At 42.4% G+C, this 18,502-nt stretch overlaps 1 protein-coding gene across 14 annotated transcripts in view; it reads left to right on the top strand.

Annotated features, from left to right (window-relative positions):
• The window catches only part of PLEKHG4B (pleckstrin homology and RhoGEF domain containing G4B), a 239,592-nt gene that overhangs the window by 175,783 nt on the left and 45,307 nt on the right, over positions 1–18,502 (top strand). For 12 of the 14 annotated variants that reach the window (XM_053261042.1, XM_053261039.1, XM_053261044.1 and 9 more), the window contains 6 exons: positions 193–291; positions 2,231–2,373; positions 4,819–4,957; positions 7,518–7,640; positions 9,381–9,608; positions 10,793–11,688. In XM_053261042.1, the coding sequence (XP_053117017.1) occupies positions 193–291; positions 2,231–2,373; positions 4,819–4,957; positions 7,518–7,640; positions 9,381–9,608; positions 10,793–11,688 (1,628 nt within the window). The remainder of the gene's footprint in view (positions 1–192; positions 292–2,230; positions 2,374–4,818; positions 4,958–7,517; positions 7,641–9,380; positions 9,609–10,792; positions 11,689–18,502) is intronic. The other 2 variants (XM_053261038.1, XM_053261037.1) reach the window with 1 other exon arrangement.

Below are 18,502 nucleotides of genomic sequence, written 5' to 3'. Positions count from 1 at the left end.
TTAAGCTAGAGACATGAAGGGTACTCTTAATTAAATTTGTGGTTTATTATCACTGTTGCCCCCCTCCTCCGATAAAGTACCTAATCTTAAAGTTCTATACATGAGGATGCATCCTATGACAAGCAACACTTAGGTACAGCAAAAATTACTTAGTTTTAGTGTTTTGTCTGATTGTTGTACTTATGCTTGCAGAAACTTGAGCCGTTCATTACCAACTGCAAAGAGGCTGTTGTTTTCTTACAGTACTCTATACATTCACTCAGCAATACCCAAACTCCAAGTACTGCACAAGTAAGTATTAGGCTTGTTTACTGTTCTTAAATGTAATACTGCTTACTGCTCATTGTGGTTTTTTACTCAGGAAAAAAAATACAATGTTAACATAGCATCTTCACATGTAGTGGCTCACAGGAATATTTTGGAAATATTAAAATTTGGATGCAAATAAAGATTTCATGGGCAACAAATTCCCACATAATGCTTCCATATTTCATGCTTTGTGGGATCCCTTTTTAACATCAAAGCCTTGATATCACAATTGGCCCTCAGTTATCTTTGTTCCCTTCTCTTTCTGAGGATCCCATTTCTAGCTACAACTTCCCTTTTAATGTAATATGCTGTTTCTGGTGTGTCTGTTCTTACTGCTGTGGCACTATATTTGATTTTCCTTTGTTCCGCTTTGTCCTTACCTGCAATCTCTTTTTCACAGATCATGGTCACCTCATAACAGATATTTTTTAGTGTTGTAAATCCAAACTCCACACCATTCTTTCCTCTTTCAACAGTCACTTGTCAACTGCCAATCCAGAGAGGTCTGTAGTTTCTCTGTTCAGACTGCCTTGTCCTGCTGTGCTCTTTCAGCATCGACTGGTAGTCCAGAATGGCATGGTAACAAGACCCTGTGTATATTTCTGTGATAATTGAGGGTTCACATATGACTATGGAGGGGGACCAACAAGGCTTAATCCAAACAAGACAGAGATGGTAGTGGTCACTTGCAGAACTGTTCAGGGAAGTGGATTCAACCTGTTCTGGGTGCAGTTATGTACCCTCTGAAGGAACAGGTGTGCAGCTTGGAGTTTCTCCTGGACCCTGGATTAGTTCCTAGAGTGCCAGGTGACAACTGTGCCTTTGTACAGCTTCAGCCAGAGCATTAGCTATGGCCCTTCCTTGAGATGGCAGACCTGGCCATGGTTAATCATGCCTTGGTCTCACCCCAGTTGGATTACTACAATGCACTCTACATGGGGTTGCCCTTGAAAAGCATTTGGGAACTGCAGGTGGTGCAGATTATTGACTGGGAGCACTCACTGTACACATAGAACGCCTCTCCTAAGCATTGTTCCCTCTAGCAGGGATCCCCAGATATTGCTGACTACAGCTCCCATAATCTCCAAGCAAAAGCTATTGCAGCTGGGGATTCTGGGAGCTGTAGTCAACAACATCTAGGAATCCCTGTTAGAAGGAACACTGGTCCTAAGCAACTTGCACTGGTTGCCAAGCTGTCTCTGGTTCAATTCAAGGTGTGGCTTATTACTTTTAAAGCCCTAAATTGTTTGGGCCCCAGGTACTTGAAGGACCATATTCTCCCAAGTAAATCTATCCTCCTAACGAGCTGCTGGGAGGGCCTGATGCCTGCAAAGGCTTAGCTTTCACATACATGGGACAGGGCCTTTCTATGATGGCCCCCAGACTGTTGAACTCCATCCCAGAGAATATCTAGTCTGTACTCTCCTCCCTGGTAGTCTGGAAGCAATTGGACCACCCTGTTTATCTGGGCTTTTGTCCAAGGAGTGTGAAGATCTCGTTCTACACTGTTTTTTGATGTCTTTGTGTCTGCTGTTTTTAACTAGGTTTTTGTTGTTTTAAATGTATTTTATTGATATTTGAAATTTGGTTGACTGTCCTGATGTCACTGTTGAAGAGCATTATAGAAATATAAAATTAAATTAAAATATATATATGAATGTACACGAGTTGATTTCTGTACATGATGACTAGAGCTGAATATGTGAGCTGACTCCATAGAGGAATAATGTGTATTTTTTGATAAAGTTCTATCTGTTATGGTAGATCTGAAATGGAACATTCATATATGCACGTGATCAGGTGATTGATACAGATGCCTTAATCCACCCTATAATGATTAGGGATGTCAGTGCTAAATTTTCAGATACATTCTCTGTAGAATTACTAGCAAAATAACAAGTGTAGCGTTTATTTTGGATAGGAGATGAAAGACTTGATGAACAAACACAAGACAATGATGAAACTTGTTCTAGAAGATGAACTGTTAGTGACCTTAAGACTTGAGGGTGGGACAGTCGTTGCAAGACTCAGGAAGGAGGAATTCTGCAATACAGAAGATTATCGGTAGGTGCTTGCTTTGCAAATATTGTTGCATTATAAGTACAGATTCCTAAGGGTTTGTACGCTTTCATTATTTTAATTATGCTAGTTCAGAAATGAAATCTCTGCCCATTGGAAGAGGCCAAGATTTCATGTGCCGCTGTAGGTGTTTGCAAAAGACAGTTCCAATGTGTGGTTCTGTTGATTAGACAGGAAAAGCTAGTGTTTAGTAGTCTCACTTGGATGAACTATTGGAAAGAAATCTAAGATTATCATAAATGTAATGTTTTGTTTGTGCTGAAGGTAGACTCCACACACATATCAGCATGTGCAAGTGCTTGCACATGTATTTTGGAAAATTTGATATTTTCCTTTCAGAGAGCAGTCTCCCCCTCCTCCAGTACTCTCTCATTAATCACTTTTGAAACCATCCCAAGTTTCAAAAGTAGTGATGTTTGGTGGAAACTTTGAGGGACCATAATAAAAAAAGTGGTGAGATCAAATGAGTAGGAACTTGGCTTCATGGAAAACCCCTCTAAATAAATAAATACAACCATCACTTTTGTGTGTGTGTGTACTTTTTAAATGCCAACTATGCATATTTATAATTCTTGGTAAAAACAGAAAGATCATGGATGTTAGTTTAAACTATCTGGCTTTTTAAAAAAAATAATAATATGTAAATCTGTTATATTTATGCTCTGGGTCAAATTAAGTATCACTAACAATCAAGCCCAAGTCTTGTTCTTTCTAATTTCATCCTGTCCCCAAATCCTGTTCAGAAATATTGGATATTGCTGGAAGTTCACAGGGTTCCTACTGCCACCAAAGGAAAGGCAAATGTTTATGGATGCAAAGGAAACTCTTCATCTTGCATGGCCCTCATTGCATCCATGGTTCACCTCTGCTAATTTATAATTCAAAAACCCATCAGCAATTGAGTTGAACATTCCAAATATTGGATACCACTGAAACCCCATCATTTGGGCCAAATTGAATCTACCAAGGTTGGGACTCACATTTGTGCCATTTTTCCCATCATGAAAATCTATGGGTAGAGATCTGGATTTAGCCTAGGCCTAGCTCATACTGGTGTAACTCCCAGAGTGAAGTCAATAGGGAACCATGTGGAAGGTACTTTGAAGGAGCTATTATTTTGTATAATTATTTATTATACACCATTTTAAAGATTTATTTAGCAGGAGCTTCACAATATTTGAGGCTTGGTGTCAGTTACTTTAATCTCTAAATCAATACCCTCTGCTGTTGTTTTATATGTTTAATGCTGTGAGCTACCCTGAGGGCTCTGTTGAAGGTGAACATTCTAAAATTAAATAGCTTTCTATTTTCAGTTATGGTATCAAAGACTAACTGATAGTCCGAGTTATCTTCATGGCATGATTGTTTCTGGAAAAGAGAGTTATGTGGGTGGGGAGAACCAAATGACAAGTTTCAGAAGAACTAGCTCCCTATGTGGTTTAGAGGCTTATGTGGTTTAGTTGACCACACTGGCACACCACTTGTTTTCAATGGTTATGCAGATGCGGTTGAAGCCTCTTCCACAGACTATGTCAGTGGGAAGCTGCTTACCACATACAAAGAAAGCATAAGGTTGTAAGTCACTTTGGATATTTTTAATAGGTGACTCATAAATGTATGAATGAGCAGAAAACAGAAGACAAAGTCCAGAGCTTCACTCTACAGCTTCACTATACTCTCTGAGTTTCAGCCTCCAGCTTCTAGTTAAAAATGTGAAAAGGAAGCAGGGCTACAGTGCAGGGGCATTGCTATACTTGAACAGAGAGGGACAAATGCCCCCCTGGGCCCAGGAGGGAGCCCCACCCCCACCAGTGGGGCAGCAGCTCATTCTTTGCTCTCCCCTTCCTGCGCTCCCCCCTCCCCTGACTCATTGGTGTGCTGTTTGGCTCATGGTCCGTTCTTAGGGACCCTTTTAGCATCCTGTCCTCATTAAAAAGAACAAGGTGAAACCATTTATTCTCTGCTCCCCCGTCACCAATATTCTTTAGCAACTGAGTTTAGTTGACCCTTCTATCCTGGGGCAATATCTAAGACTCAGTTTCATATGGAAAACTTTGACTTGTGTGTATGTGTGCATGAGAGAGTGTGAGGTGAGTAAGAAAGACAAAAGTTTGTTAATCTTGTATGAATGCATGAGATGATTGTCGTAGGTATATGTGCTTAAAAATGTTTATAAGTCTGGGGAATGCATGTGCACAAGTGTGTGTGTGTGTGTGTGTGTGTGTGTGTGTGAGAGAGAGAGAGAGAGAGAGAGAGCGCCTGTGTGTGTGGAGAATGTGTGATATTGTTTGCACAGGAATATGGGTTGGGGGGAAGGGGATGTGCTGAGAATGTGTTAATTTTTGATAGCATTTACAGGACAAAGGTTTTACAGGACAAAGCATTTACAGGACAAAGATTGATGAGTGTTCCTTTCTCTCTCTCCAAAAGAGATTCCATGGAGACTGTGACAAGGCTATACAATCAAGTAGATGAAGAAGTCCATAGGCTGGTTCTGTTGTCTAATAAGTCCTTGCAACAACTGGAGAGTCTCTTGGCAATGAAAAAGTTTGAAGAAGGCTGTGATCAGGTTAGCACTATTAATGGAAACCTTTGTGTTTTCCCTGTGTATGCTATATGGAATAGATAGCAGGTGCTTTAAAAACAAACAAACACGGGAGATCTGATCATGGATCTTCTGTTCTCTCTTCGTCTAGTTTGATCCTGAAGTGCACGGCTGAGACTAAGCTACATCTCCCAGTAACATTTGGTTAGGGGAGATATGTGATGTTCTGTCATTGTGCCAAGCATTGTCTCCAGCTTCCACAGTAGACAATGAAAATGAGTGGGGGTGCAGAAATGCTAAGGGTAAATGATGTTGTTCATGCCTCTGCTTTACGCACATATATCCTCCTGACCATATGCAGATGAACTTTTGGAAAATCATCTCAAGAACGGTGTGTGTGCTCAGATGTGCCTGAATAAGTACAATCCTATATAATAAGAACCCAGGGTGTGCGCCTGTGTCTCTGGTGTCTGCGTCTGTGTTTCCCTCGGCTGTTCTGGGCATGCGCAGACACGACCGCAGGCACCAGGCGGCCATGTTGGTCGGTTGGTCACCTGGCTGCGGGGAGGCCGGAGGCGGCACCCGCGGGACCAGCCGGGCTGCGGGGAGGGCAGAGGCAGCGGGACCAGCCCTGCTGCGGGGAAAGTAGCGGCGGCAGGTCTGGCCCGGCCGCGGGGAGGGGAGAAACGGTGGCGGGGGGTCCGGCCCGACTGCAGGAAAGGGAAAGGCGACGGCAGCGGGATCGGACCGGCCGCGGGGAGGGGAACTGCGGCAGCGGCGGGACCAGCCCGGCCGCAGGAAAGGGAGAGGCGGCGGCGGGGGGTCCGGCCCAGCTGCAGGAAAGGAAGAGACGGCGGCAACGGGACCGGACCCGACCTGGAAGGGAGAGAAACGGCGGCGGCAGGACCAGCCTACTAGCGCCTGTTATTTTAACGGGCTTTAAAAATACTAGTCTATTATATTAATCCTCCTGAGTGTGCCTTGGAATGTGCGTCCCAGAGCCCAGCTGCTTGGCTGGGCGGCGGACGCGCCTGATTGGCTGAGGTGTACCCAGGAGGATCGGTTGCCACCGCGGCGGCCCAGCTGTGGAGGTCAGAGGGGTCAGCTAGTTTAATTTAAATGGGATGGCTTTAACTATAAAAGTTATAACAGCATATACTTGATCTGGAGGGATTTGACAGAAGGTTTGGGTGGCACTCCTATTTGTGGTATGACAGAAGTAAAGTACATAAAGATTTTCTTAACCACTATATAAGAAGGAGCTTAATGAGAGTTTGGGTAAAATATAAAAAATGGTTGGAACCTAAAACTCCGTTATGGTTATCCCCAATTGAAGCTCTAGTACGTAAAGAGAGAAATATGCAATCGCAATGGGGTACCTATAGGGATTTGTTATGTTTTCAAGAAAAGGGCTGTAAGTTAAAAAGTTTAATTGAAGTACAAAATTTGGTTAGTAATTGGTTTCAGTACCATCAGTTAAATGAAGTTTATAAGAAGGATCTTAAAGTTGGATTTGAGGATCAGATGTCAAGATTTGAGAAGGAGCTGTGTGAAAATGATGAAAAATTACTTTCTAAAATGTATAAGCTCTTGCTTTTGGAGGAGACAAGAGATGAAGTGGTTAAAACGACTATGGTAAAATGGGCTCAAGATGTGGGGCATAATATAGAAATGGCAACCTGGGAAAAATTATGGAAAACTGATTTAAAGTTCACTGCATGTTATGTTTTAAAAGAAAATTACTATAAAATGATGTATAGGTGGTATTTGACACCTAAAAAACTGGCATTAATGTATAAAAATGTTCCAAACAAATGTTGGAAATGTGGACACTCTGAAGGAACTTTTTTTCATATGTGGTGGTCTTGTAGGAAGGCTAAGGCCTTTTGGGACATGATATATAATGAGCTAAAGAAAAAATTTTAAATGACATTTCCTAAGAAGCCAGAATCCTTCCTGCTGGGAATAACGCAAGGAGTGTTTTCTACAACAAATTTAACATTCTTTATGTATGCTACCATGGCGGCCAGAATAATATATGCGCAGAAATGGAAGAGCAATGAACTCCCCTCAAAAGAAGATTGGCTGATAAAAATTTTGCAATATGCGGAGATGGCAAAACTTACAGTACTGATAAGAGACCAAAATTTGGAATGCTTTAAAGAAGATTGGAAACCATTCTTATTATACTTAAAGAACTATTTTCCTAATATTGATTTTTCAGCAGGGTTTGAAATTTAGTAATATTAGCAGGTTGAGTGGATTAAAATCGAGTTTGTAAGGTTCAAGATATATGTTTTGAATCATTGTTATAGCAAGAGTTAATTTTATAGTTGGGGATTCACGAGGAGGTGTGAGCGGGAAGTCAACATTTATGTAATGTGATGTGAATGTTAAGATATTGTTAAAATCAATAAAAATTTAAAGTGGAAAAAAAAGTTATAACAGCATCATGCACTACTGAAGGAGGAGAAAGGTTGTCTTTTTAAAAGACATGATTTTTATGAAGCTGCTCATTTTTTGCTGAAGAGTGTTGGATGAATTGCTTTTTACTTTTACATATAAAATGTTGCATTCTTTATAGATAAAAGTCTGGTTTGAGCATGAGAAAGAAAAATATCTTAGGCCTTTGGACCAAGAACAGCTTTCAATTGAAAATGTGAAAAGGCAGCAGGAAGAATTCATCATTTTCAATGAAAAAGCAATGGTAAGTGCTTGATCAAGGAACCTTTGCTGAAATTTCTGAAATTTTATTTGTATAGCCACAATGGCCAAAGACCATTGTGACTGGGGGTTGGGGGAATTAAAATTCAACAACTTCTGGGGACCCAAGTTTGAGAACTTCTGCTCTAATGAGACCATTTATATCACTGTTATTTGTTAATTTAGCCAGAAGCCTTTCCAGACTGCCAGTTTTAGCTCAGGAGAAAGTGGTCTAACATCAGATATCTTAGGATGAGAGTAGTCAAAGCGGAAATAAACGTCCTCAGGCATAATTCAGAGTAAAACTGGGGCTGTTCATATTCCTATATCTAATGAAGTTTGACTATAGTTCTTTCAGTTTTTTCCAAGCAGGGATTTTTCATTCTGCATGCTCTCCCTGCCGTCATCCTAATCAATTTTTGGCCAATAGGATTGCAGAGGAGGCAGGTGTCCTGCCTACTCCTCCGTATTCAAGTGTGCAGGTAGATAAGGAGCAGTTATGTGCGCATTTGTGGTGGAGATCCTGCATCCTTTAAAACTTTTATTTTAAAAAACAGCATAGAAGTTTGACTCATTTAAAAAAAAAACAATTTGCCGTGGGTCTTGCACAAGGCTGCCACATATCTACAGCCAGCTACAAGGGTGTTTTTTTTTTTTTTTTACATAGAGATCAGTGGGAAGGGCTGATCATGAAAGCAGGCACAGGTGTAGCTCAGGAGAACAGGACTTTCTGTTCTAAATTTTGAGCTGATTGTTCAATTGATTTTTAATTTTTTTTTAGGTAGGGTATTTCCTTTTTTTTTTTTTTTTGGTTTTTTAAAATTCCCCTGTTGATCTTGTGCATGACTGTGATCGGCCACTAGGTAGCAGGCATGCACAAGACTTAATATTAAAAACGTGAAACACTCTCCCTGTCTAAAATTTTTATTAAAAATCATGTTATTGACCCATCAGCTTCAAATTTAGTAAACAGAGTCCCGCTGTCCTGTGCTGCAACTGTACAAATTTAGTACACAGAGTCCCGCTATCCTGTGCTACAACTGTACAAATTTAGTACACTGAGTCCTGCTATCCTGTGCTACAACTGTGCCTGGTTTCAGAGCTCCATGGTCAGTAGTTTGTGATGATGTAATCCACCCAAGTTCAAGATAGCAGATGTGTGAACGTGTAAGGTGCAAGTGGGCTAACTTGTGAACTGCCTAACCGATTTGAACCAAATTGCTACAGGTGTAGGAAAACACAGGGACACCTCAACAGCATAGTTTGTGGTGATGTCATCCACCCCAATTCAAGATGGCAGATTTGTGAATGTTTAAGGTTGAAGTGGGCTAACTTGTCAGGATGGTAATTATCAGTTAAGATTACAGTGAAAGGAACATAGGTAAATTAGTTCTTATCAGAATAAGCTGTTTACTGCCAGTGACCTCACTAGCTTGCCAGACATAATGAAAAATTAATGGAGCCCAAGGCAAGAAGAACTAGTGTCTCATAGTGTAGTATGTGAAACTCACAATGCAGTGCTCATGGACTGTAATACTGGTGTGGCATGCCGCATATTGCCTCCCTTACTATAAACAAAAGAGTGTGGCACCACTTCGTAGCAAAGTGGAGGTTTTGTATTTTGTCTTTTCCAAAGAAGAGCCTAGCCATTTCCAAAAGGTGAAAACAGTTTCTATGTATCAGCTAATAAACTCCCTGTGAACATCACAGCTTCCCCCATCCTTCTCCTTCCCTCATGTAATAGGAAGAACTTGGGCAGGAAGAAAGGCAACATACTACTTGGAGTGTTTCATGTTTTATACTACAGCAATATTCCCAGAAAGGGCTACAGTTCATCAAGGAGAATTCTGCATTACAATCGGAAGAAGAATTTCAGGCCTTCAGTAGGTATCTGAATAATATCTCTATTCAAACAGAGAAGAGGAAAAGTGAACTGGAGAGGCTGGTCAAGTTGTATGAATTTTATGAAACAGTAAGATAAATGTTTATTTTCTTTTGATTTCAGAGTGTATTGCATTTCAGCACTATGAATATTGTGTTCAGTAGTACACCACAGAAGAGCCCATATATTTCTTGCTCCTCTGCAGTGGACCTGAAAGCTTCATGTATGCCTTTCCACCACTGCTGTAGCTAGTGCCGAAGAGGCCTGTGTTTGCACAGCCCCCTTTGTGATGGTGTGCAGCCCTCCCATAGTGATGGGTCCTTGTTGGCATGCACACACAACCCCCTCCACTCACCCGCAGATGAAAGTTTTAGATTGAGATGTGTTACACTATCAAATGTTGGCAGGGTCTCAGGAGATAGCCCCAAAGTCACTAGAGCTGATGCTCTTTTAAACTGTTTTTACCTGTGTGTAGCTCACAAACTCCTGGAAGAGGAACTATAAACCACAATTTATTTGTATGATCAACTATTGCATTTGTTTGTTCATGGTGCCAGGACTGGGGGAGCATGAAGTGAAGGGCAGCAAATGCCTTTATTACTGGTGGTTTTGCACATTCACTTCACAGCATCTATGACTTGGAAACTGTAAGAGACTGCACAATGGGAGGGCAGGCAATTGCTCTATCCCAAAAGGCTAATTTGGTGGTTTTGTTTTCTGAGAAATTAAAAAGATGGTGGCATCATAAGTTGACTTATTTATGTCAGGTTGCTTACTTCATGAATAATGGGAATGATACATTAAGTATTATGTAAGCATGTTTATAACTGAGAAAGGGCTCACCCAGAGTATAGCCTTGGACTAGAGGGATATTAGTTCGTTTACATTATGATGCCCTGCTGAAATACAACAGTTTTCCAACCTATAATCCACATTTTTGTCCATTGCTGGGTTATAGTAAAATATAGACTAGATTTTTTTATTTTTTGTAAGTTCATCCTGCCGAAACTCTCACTTTATTCCTTTTTTGGGTGGGGGGGGGAACTAAAATTTAAATATTGTGTTGACTTTTTGGATCTCTGCATACTATAATGTTCTCCAACCAGTTCTAGTAGAAGTACTGAGATTTTCAACTGTTCTTTATCCTCTTTAGATTTTTCTCATGGATTGTTGCATATGTCCATAAAGAAATAATAAATATATAAGAATGAATGAATGAATGATTACATGCTATCCTTTATTTAATTGTTCAATTTTGTTTACTCATAATCCAGGCTCACAAGTGGATGGTTCATTGTAATGGGTATCTTGAGCAGTTTTCAGTAGAGGCCAGATGTTCTCAATCAGCAATTCATTGTTTGCAAAGCTATCACCAAGAAGCTTCAAAAGTTTCTGCAGAAAACTTTCAGAAAGTCATTGAGGTTATAATTGCTTTGGGTAACAAAGAGGAACTAAAACAATGGAACATTTTATGGCTCAAATGTCTGCAGACCCGGCACCACTTAGAAGAGGTCCTTTCCGAAGCAATTAAAGATTACAGCAGAGAAGGAACCAGCAGTACTGTCAGAGAGATTGGCCAGAAGATTAGCCGTAATCTTGGAAGAAAATCTGGAACACAACCCAGCTGTTCTTCTAGTCTTTGCTCTAGAACTGATGATAACATCTGGGATAGTAAGTCACTTGATACATTTAAGCATAGCAGCCTGCTACTGGATGTCTCCCCTCCTTTAAGTAAGAAGGGCACCACTCAGGGCACAAATGTGTTTTCTTCTGATAATCCTTCCTTGTCACAAAGACTAACTCCACTGTTGGGTAGGTGTAGGACTAGCCGTGTTTCAGAAGATTTGGACAGTATTTCTACCTGCTGTTCAGAGCCAATCCAGACACCCACCACCCATCACAAGAAGCACCCATTAAAGAAGATTATGAAGAAGACAGAGAGCTTTGATTTGGCCCAGCATGAGAACAACTGCTGTGAACTACATCACCCTGGATACACTGGAGTTTACATCAGAGGACTGGAGGTAGCCAGTAATGTTGTTGCAGAGAAGAGAAACACACAGCGCCCAAATATTAAAAGCCCTTTGCTGTGTAGAAATAGAAGTTTGTCCTCTCCATCAAGAATGTACCACATGGAAGATGAAGAAGAAGAGAAGAAAAGAGGGGGAAGGTGAGAAATAGCAGCATACAGATTCTATTTTTAGTGAACAACATCCACCTGAAAAGTCCTGTAAATATCTGAAAATGTTCCCAGTAGGGTTGTTAGCTAATTAAATATTTTCAGTGAATTACCATCTTGCTTTTAATCACTCAATTTGATTAAAAATTATAGCATCTCATTATAGCTTAAAAATTATAGCATCTCAGTACAGAACATGTTTTGGGGGCATTTTCTTTAATGGAAATTTCTTTTGTTCATGAACAGGCAAAAGGCTTATTTGCAACATTACCTTGTGCACTAAGCTACACATCAAAGGAATCTCCTTCAAAAATTTATATCCCGCCACATATTGGCTCCATAGACTGCTCAGGATGGTTAACAACCATTAAAAAAAATGCATTATGAATCTTGGCTTGAGGTATTAAGCAAACTTACCATGTTTTTAGAGCAATTACAGTAAAATATAACATGCCGTTAACTTCAAAAGGATACTGTTGATAGTTCTAGGCCCATAATTTAGTGCTGAAGAAAAGAATATCGTCATAATGCAAGCCTTGGTGTTTTGCACATGGAGCTTTTCTGAATGCAAAAGCTTTTCCACTCATTCCAAAGGAGGGGCCACAGTGTCCCCTCTGTTGAAATGAATAGGAATGCTCACATGTGCAGAAGCTCCATGTGTGCATGGGCTTCTGTTTTGTGGCATTAAAATTTAACAATGTGCCATTTTGGACAATACTTTACCCAACTGGCCCACCCCATGTGATTAAAATGTGAGCGCGCTGTGAGCACTTTACCTTCCCCAAGCACATCATTCCTTATCTGCATGGGGATAGGGTTCATCTGTACCAACCTGCTGCATGAATGTAAAGGGGTGGTTTATACAAACTAGCCCTCATGCACTCTCACAGCATGCTCACATCTTAATTATGTAAGGTGCACTGATCAGATGAAGTATTGTCCAACCTGGCCCACGGTGGTTCCTCCTGCATATATAAATCCTTGCACATTGTCATTCGAGAACAGTTTAACATTCTTTACCAGCCCGAGTCAATGTGTGTTATTTATATAGCACCATCTGTGTGCATTGGTGCTTTACATGGAATGAAAGGATAGTCTCTTGACTCAAAGAGTTCACAATCTAAGAGACACAAGCGAGAGAGAAACTGAGGGAAGTAGGGATGTGCATGAATTGAAAACCTTGATTCAATTCGAGTTTGAATCAAAATGTGTTGTTTTGATTTGAACACAAATTGAATCAGCCCTAAAGAGGCTGATTCAATTTCAACTTGATTCTGTTCTAATAGAATTCAAATCGATTTGACCTGTATAGTATTGGGTGGGGGAGAGCCTCCTTTCAGTCTTTTCTTAAAAAAAAAAAAAAAAGAGTCTCTGGGAAATTACCTTTATTGTGCAGAGCAGGGGTGTCCCACAGGAGTGAGGACACAACCTGATCTGCCATCCCCCGGTGGCTGCTTTTACAAACAAGGCATCTATGAAATGCTCCTGGGAGCAATAACTGCAGAGCTAGCAGCGGCAGGGAGGTGGCGACCTGACCCACCATCCCTCTCCAAGGCCCAGCCACTCTCACTGGGCTAACCCTTGAAATGGCCTCTGCACACGTGTGGGGAGGTCATTTAAAGGGATAGCTTGGTGTTCTTTTAGCTAGAACACACTAGTGAAAAAACACAGGCTATCCCCTTAAATGCCCTCTGTGCATGAAACCATGGATAACGGGGCATTAGGGCAATGGGAATTGAGGGGTTAGGTTCCTGAAGCAGCATGGCGAAATGGCTGGCAAAAACAGTGCAAAGGGACTAGCAAAAATGAGATGGAAAATGGACTGAAAATGGGAGAAATGGGGGGGAGTGCCCTACTGTGCTCTATGATATCCCCCAGCTGTCCAGCAATGCCCCCCATTTATTTAAAAAAAAATGTGGTTTTTTTCCCATGAAAAATCTCTCTCTCTCTCTCTCTCTCTCTCTCTCTCTCTCTCTCTCTCTCTCTCTCTCTCTCTCTCTCTCTCTCCAAAAAGGAGCTGCAAAATGGTTCCTGTCCTCAAAATGGCAGGCAGAAATGACCTCAGAGGCCATTTCTACCCATCCCTGACCCACGGATATGAGAGCTCTTTAAATGTCTAATTTTTTCATGTATACCAAGGTTGGATGGCAATTACCCAACCACGGATACATGAAACCGTGGATGCTGGTTCCACAGTTAATGAGGTTCTCCTGTATTATAAATATTTGAAGTATGGGATTGATGCATAGACTTATATAACTTGTGAGCACTATGAGTTCTTGATCACATATTAGTTGGCAATATATTACATGATACACCCACCAATTGTCCACAAGTCTTAGGAAGGATAGGATAGGCACTAAATTATAGACATTGGTGCTTTAGCATCATCGGAAGAAAAGGAGAAGTGAGTTATTTGATATTAAAATGTTTGAATATACATTTGATTTTAATACACTTTGTGGGAGGGACTACTTGATGCTGTAATAACCATACAGATAAGATGAAAATTGAACTACTCTCTTAGAACATCAAGACCAATTACTAAATATCCTCAAATATAAAATGATAGCCCAATATATACCTCTAATTCATGCATTGTTTTGTCCTGGCCTCTTATATTGACTTTTAAAAATATATATTTCAAATATTGTCTGCCAGAAAAGCACCCAGAGCCTCTTCCCCATATATTTCATTATACAGAATCCCACACAAGTTTTCCATGTGAGAGTCCAGAGAGGCACTCAAGAGAAAGCCCTTCAAAAGCAGCATTAGTGATGTGGAGGCCCCTCCTTTATTACTAAAGTATCTGAGACAGGTGTGTTGGGGTGTGTGTGATCTATATGAAGTTGGACATTGGACAGAAGACCAAAGGAAAGTTCTCAAGCAACTTCATTTGCCGTTATCCTTTTGTTTGGATAGCAGGCTATAAAGTGCAGATGGGCACCTTTGCTGTCTGTAACAGGGCATATATAGTTCCAAAGTGCTGCACACACCTTTGTCATTTGCTTCACCAGGATTTTGTCACTCCAAGGGGGTTCTGCGTGCCTTTTAATGTTGTCTTTGTCAAGAGCTATGTCCCCAGAGACCTCCTCTGCTTCCTTATGGAATGTGCTCTGCTCAGCCTCTTGCTGTTTGGAGGGTGTGTGCCAGACTGAGGTTGGATAATGCTTTTCAAGACACTTGGCAGCTCAGAGGCAGTTCAGTTCCTGACTATCTTGTAGTGTCAGCTTGTCCAAAAGCAAGTCCACTTCCTCAGATACAAGCCTCTTCTTAGGTTTCCTACCTCGGAAGAGGATCAAGACAAGTCCTATCTTAATGCCAAACTGTTCACCGATCTGGCTGCTAGAGCCTCTCCTCTCTTAAGCAATCCTTAACAATGCATGGGACAGAAAGCCCTCCTCCATGCAGCCAAATGCAGCAGCTATCAGCATCCTTGCCAGTGCAGCCCTGATTCTGATAATGACCTCTGAAGATCATTGTCCACAATTGCCTCATGAAGCCCCAGATCAATATGACAGTGCTCTAGAAGAGTTTCCCCATGAACATTAGTTACCCATATGAATGGTGGGGGTGGGGGCATTCTTGAAGAACTACATACAGGTAAGCAACAGTATTTTCCCAGTGGTTTCTTTTCATTACCTACAAATGCAGAAGCTCCCAGTTCTTCGAAGTGGTCTCTATGCTTTACACGAATGGGCTTTGTGCCTGCACAGGGACCTTGTCAGAGCTTTCCAAGCTAGATTCTCAGTCTTTTAGCGATAACCCTGCTCCCACAGTATATATGCAGCTGCGCGGGCTCCCCTCCTCAGTCTTTCTTCGTCCACGGACAGATCAACACCGTTGGAGATTATCTCGTCCTACATCTCGCCTCAAGTAATATCTTTTACCTTACCCTTATTCTTTCCATCCTTATTTAAGTTTGTATCCTTCCCCTTTGTTAGCATTTTCATTTCGTCTTCGGTACCACCACCACTACACCTCGCCCTTTGGACTTGGCGTTTTCCGCTTATTTGGTGGCCTATGGCCCAAACTACTAAATTTAAGCAGTGTGTCCGTTGTAGGGCAAAAATTCCCTCTATGGACAGGCACAAACACTGCTTGTTTTGCCTCAGAGAAGCCCAAAAGGTTGAATCCTGTGCCCATTGCTCCGTATTTATGAAGCAAGCCAGAAAAACCCACGCCTCTTGGCTGAAGTCCTGGCTTTGGGAACAAGCTCTAAAATCTTTGGATTCTGCAAAATCTAAATCCTTGGTCTCCACAATGACCATGCAGGCAGTGGCTAGCAGTTCCCCACCTGCTCTGGGCTCACAGCCTGTCTCTTCCCCTACGGGGATTGTCATCTCAACGTCTGAGACAAACTTACCTGTCGATTCCTTGGCTCAGGCTTCGACCTCGATCCCGGTGAATTCCTCGATACCGTCAGCATCCGTATCGAATCTGACTGCTCAAACTATGAAACTGGCAGATTGACCTATAAAAAGGAAAAAGAGGAAGGATTGTCAGGAGCGGGAGTCGGAATGGCTTCCCCCAAAGAAGCCCCACACACTCCTAGCTCCACCTCCCAAAAAGAAACAAAGGGTGCTTTCAACTCAAGTCCCTGATCCCAAACGGCAACAATGGATGCTCAAAACCGAGACCGTCCTCGAGACCAATGACAGATCGGAAAATATATTGGGCCCTGACGATCCCATATATGAATCTGAGCAATACTCTGAACCGGAAGAGGATGAACAGCCACACCAGTGGACTGAACATGACTTCGAGGTCGAATTTGACGAGCGTTTTCCCCAGCAATGTGGCTATGAAGCCAGATACCAAACCCAAGGCCGGAGCCGGTACCATTCTGTTCCAGAACAGGGCTCTTGTTGTGGACAATGGGATTCATATGATCATCCACAACGACAAGTCACCTTGGGAAGAACTTCAACTTCAAGAGAGCACTCTCAATTGCCCATACGCATGGTTTCGATAGCCATGATCCTGATGAGACGTTCGGTGTCCACAAAGAGACCTCCTTTGCCGCCTCCTCGAACTACCTCGCTCCTCCCACCTAGAGTCCCACCAACAAAGCACCCTGTGCAGGCTGCTAAAGCTACGGTGCTACCAGCCTCTAGATGCAACAGGACATATGGTATTTCAGGGGAAGCTCCCTCTCCTCTACCTGTGGAAGATGACTTCTCCATTCCTCCTCGGATGACGAACACCAGGGCTCTATCCACTCAGATGTCCTCTTTTTGGGTTCCTCCCCACCAGAACTGGTCCCCGAGAATAGACCTAATTCACCTTTGGAGGATTAAAAAGTCTATGCAGATTTTATTTCTCGTATGGCGTCATCCTTGGGTGTCTAGCTTTCTCAGCAGGATAAAGCTGACCCTGATCCCTTATTCTATCTCATAGAAGAGGACACTCATGCTCCAGTGCCGCTCCCACTTAATGGGTCTATCTTAACGGTCATGAAGGGATGCTGGCAGAAACCTTCCTCCCTACCTCAGACTTCTAAAAAATTGGACAATTTTTACAAGGTGCATGCCTCCACAGAACAAGATGACTCCTTTCTCAGGAAGCACCCCTCTACCAACTCAGTGGTAGTGGAGTCCTCCTTGTCAAAGAACCGGGGATATGCGACCTCCACGCCACCAGATGAGGGGAGAAAACTGAATGCATTCGGGAGACACTTGTACTCTATCTCCTCTCTCCTGACATGCATAGCTAACTACCAAGCATATTGTGCCCATTACCAGACTTTTCTCTGGGACCATATAACACCTTTCCTCAGACACCTTCCTCGGGAGGAGAAGGGCCCTGCTAGCTAAAGTCTTCTTGCGTGAGGCCACCCAGGTCACTAAACAAGAACTACATGCAATACATCACACCACTGAAGGGGCAGCTAAAGTTATGGCCATCTCTGTGGCGCTTCGTAGACACACCTGGTTGCGTTCATCTGGCCTTGCCCCAGATGCAAGATCCCATATAGAAGACCTTCCTTTCGAGGGTGACATCTTATTTGGGGAGAAAACGGATGAGACCCTTCAGAAGGTTCAGCAGCTAAGGAACGCCGCTTGCTCCATGAGTCTCCAACAACCAGCCTTTCGTTCGTATAAACCTCAATGCTGGCAACAACAACAGTTCTCTCGCCCACAACAACAGTATCAGCAACCTGAGCAGTCCTTTTGGACCTCGCAATATCAGCCTTATAAGAAGTGCTCCTCATTCACCACCAACAAACCACACCAGCAGCATTCCAGGGTGCTACCAGCTCCTGCTAAACGACAATGACCTACTGCCTCCACCCAGGTGGGGCACCAGACTTTCCCCATTCATGCAAATTTGGGAACAAATTACCATGGACTCTTGTGCACTGCCTATAATCAGAACTGGCTGCGTCACAAAATTTTCATCGCCCCCTCTGCACAATCTTCCAGTTTCCACACCGCTCACTCTGGCCCTTCTCACAGAAGGATGATCCCTACTCTCCAAAGCCGCCATAGAACCGGTTCACAACCCTCACTCCCCTGGATTCCACTCCCGGTACTTCACGGTCCCAAAGCCAGATGGCTCCCTCCTACCAATTCTGGATCTCCACGATTTAAACCAACATGTCACATACCGTCAGTTCTGGATGGTTACCATTCCCACCATCATTTCTCTACTACACAATGGCCAATGGTTTGTTTCCATCGAGCTACGTGATGCATATTACCATATCATCATTCGGCCTCAACACCACCGCTATCTCCAACTCCACCTACCAATTCCAAGCCCTACCATTCGGCCTCACCTCAGCACTGAGGGTTTTCACCAA

The sequence above is a fragment of the Hemicordylus capensis genome, chromosome 6 (genome assembly GCF_027244095.1).
Source record: "Hemicordylus capensis ecotype Gifberg chromosome 6, rHemCap1.1.pri, whole genome shotgun sequence".
NCBI lineage: Eukaryota > Metazoa > Chordata > Lepidosauria > Squamata > Cordylidae > Hemicordylus > Hemicordylus capensis.
This window is presented reverse-complemented; position numbering and strand designations above follow the sequence as displayed.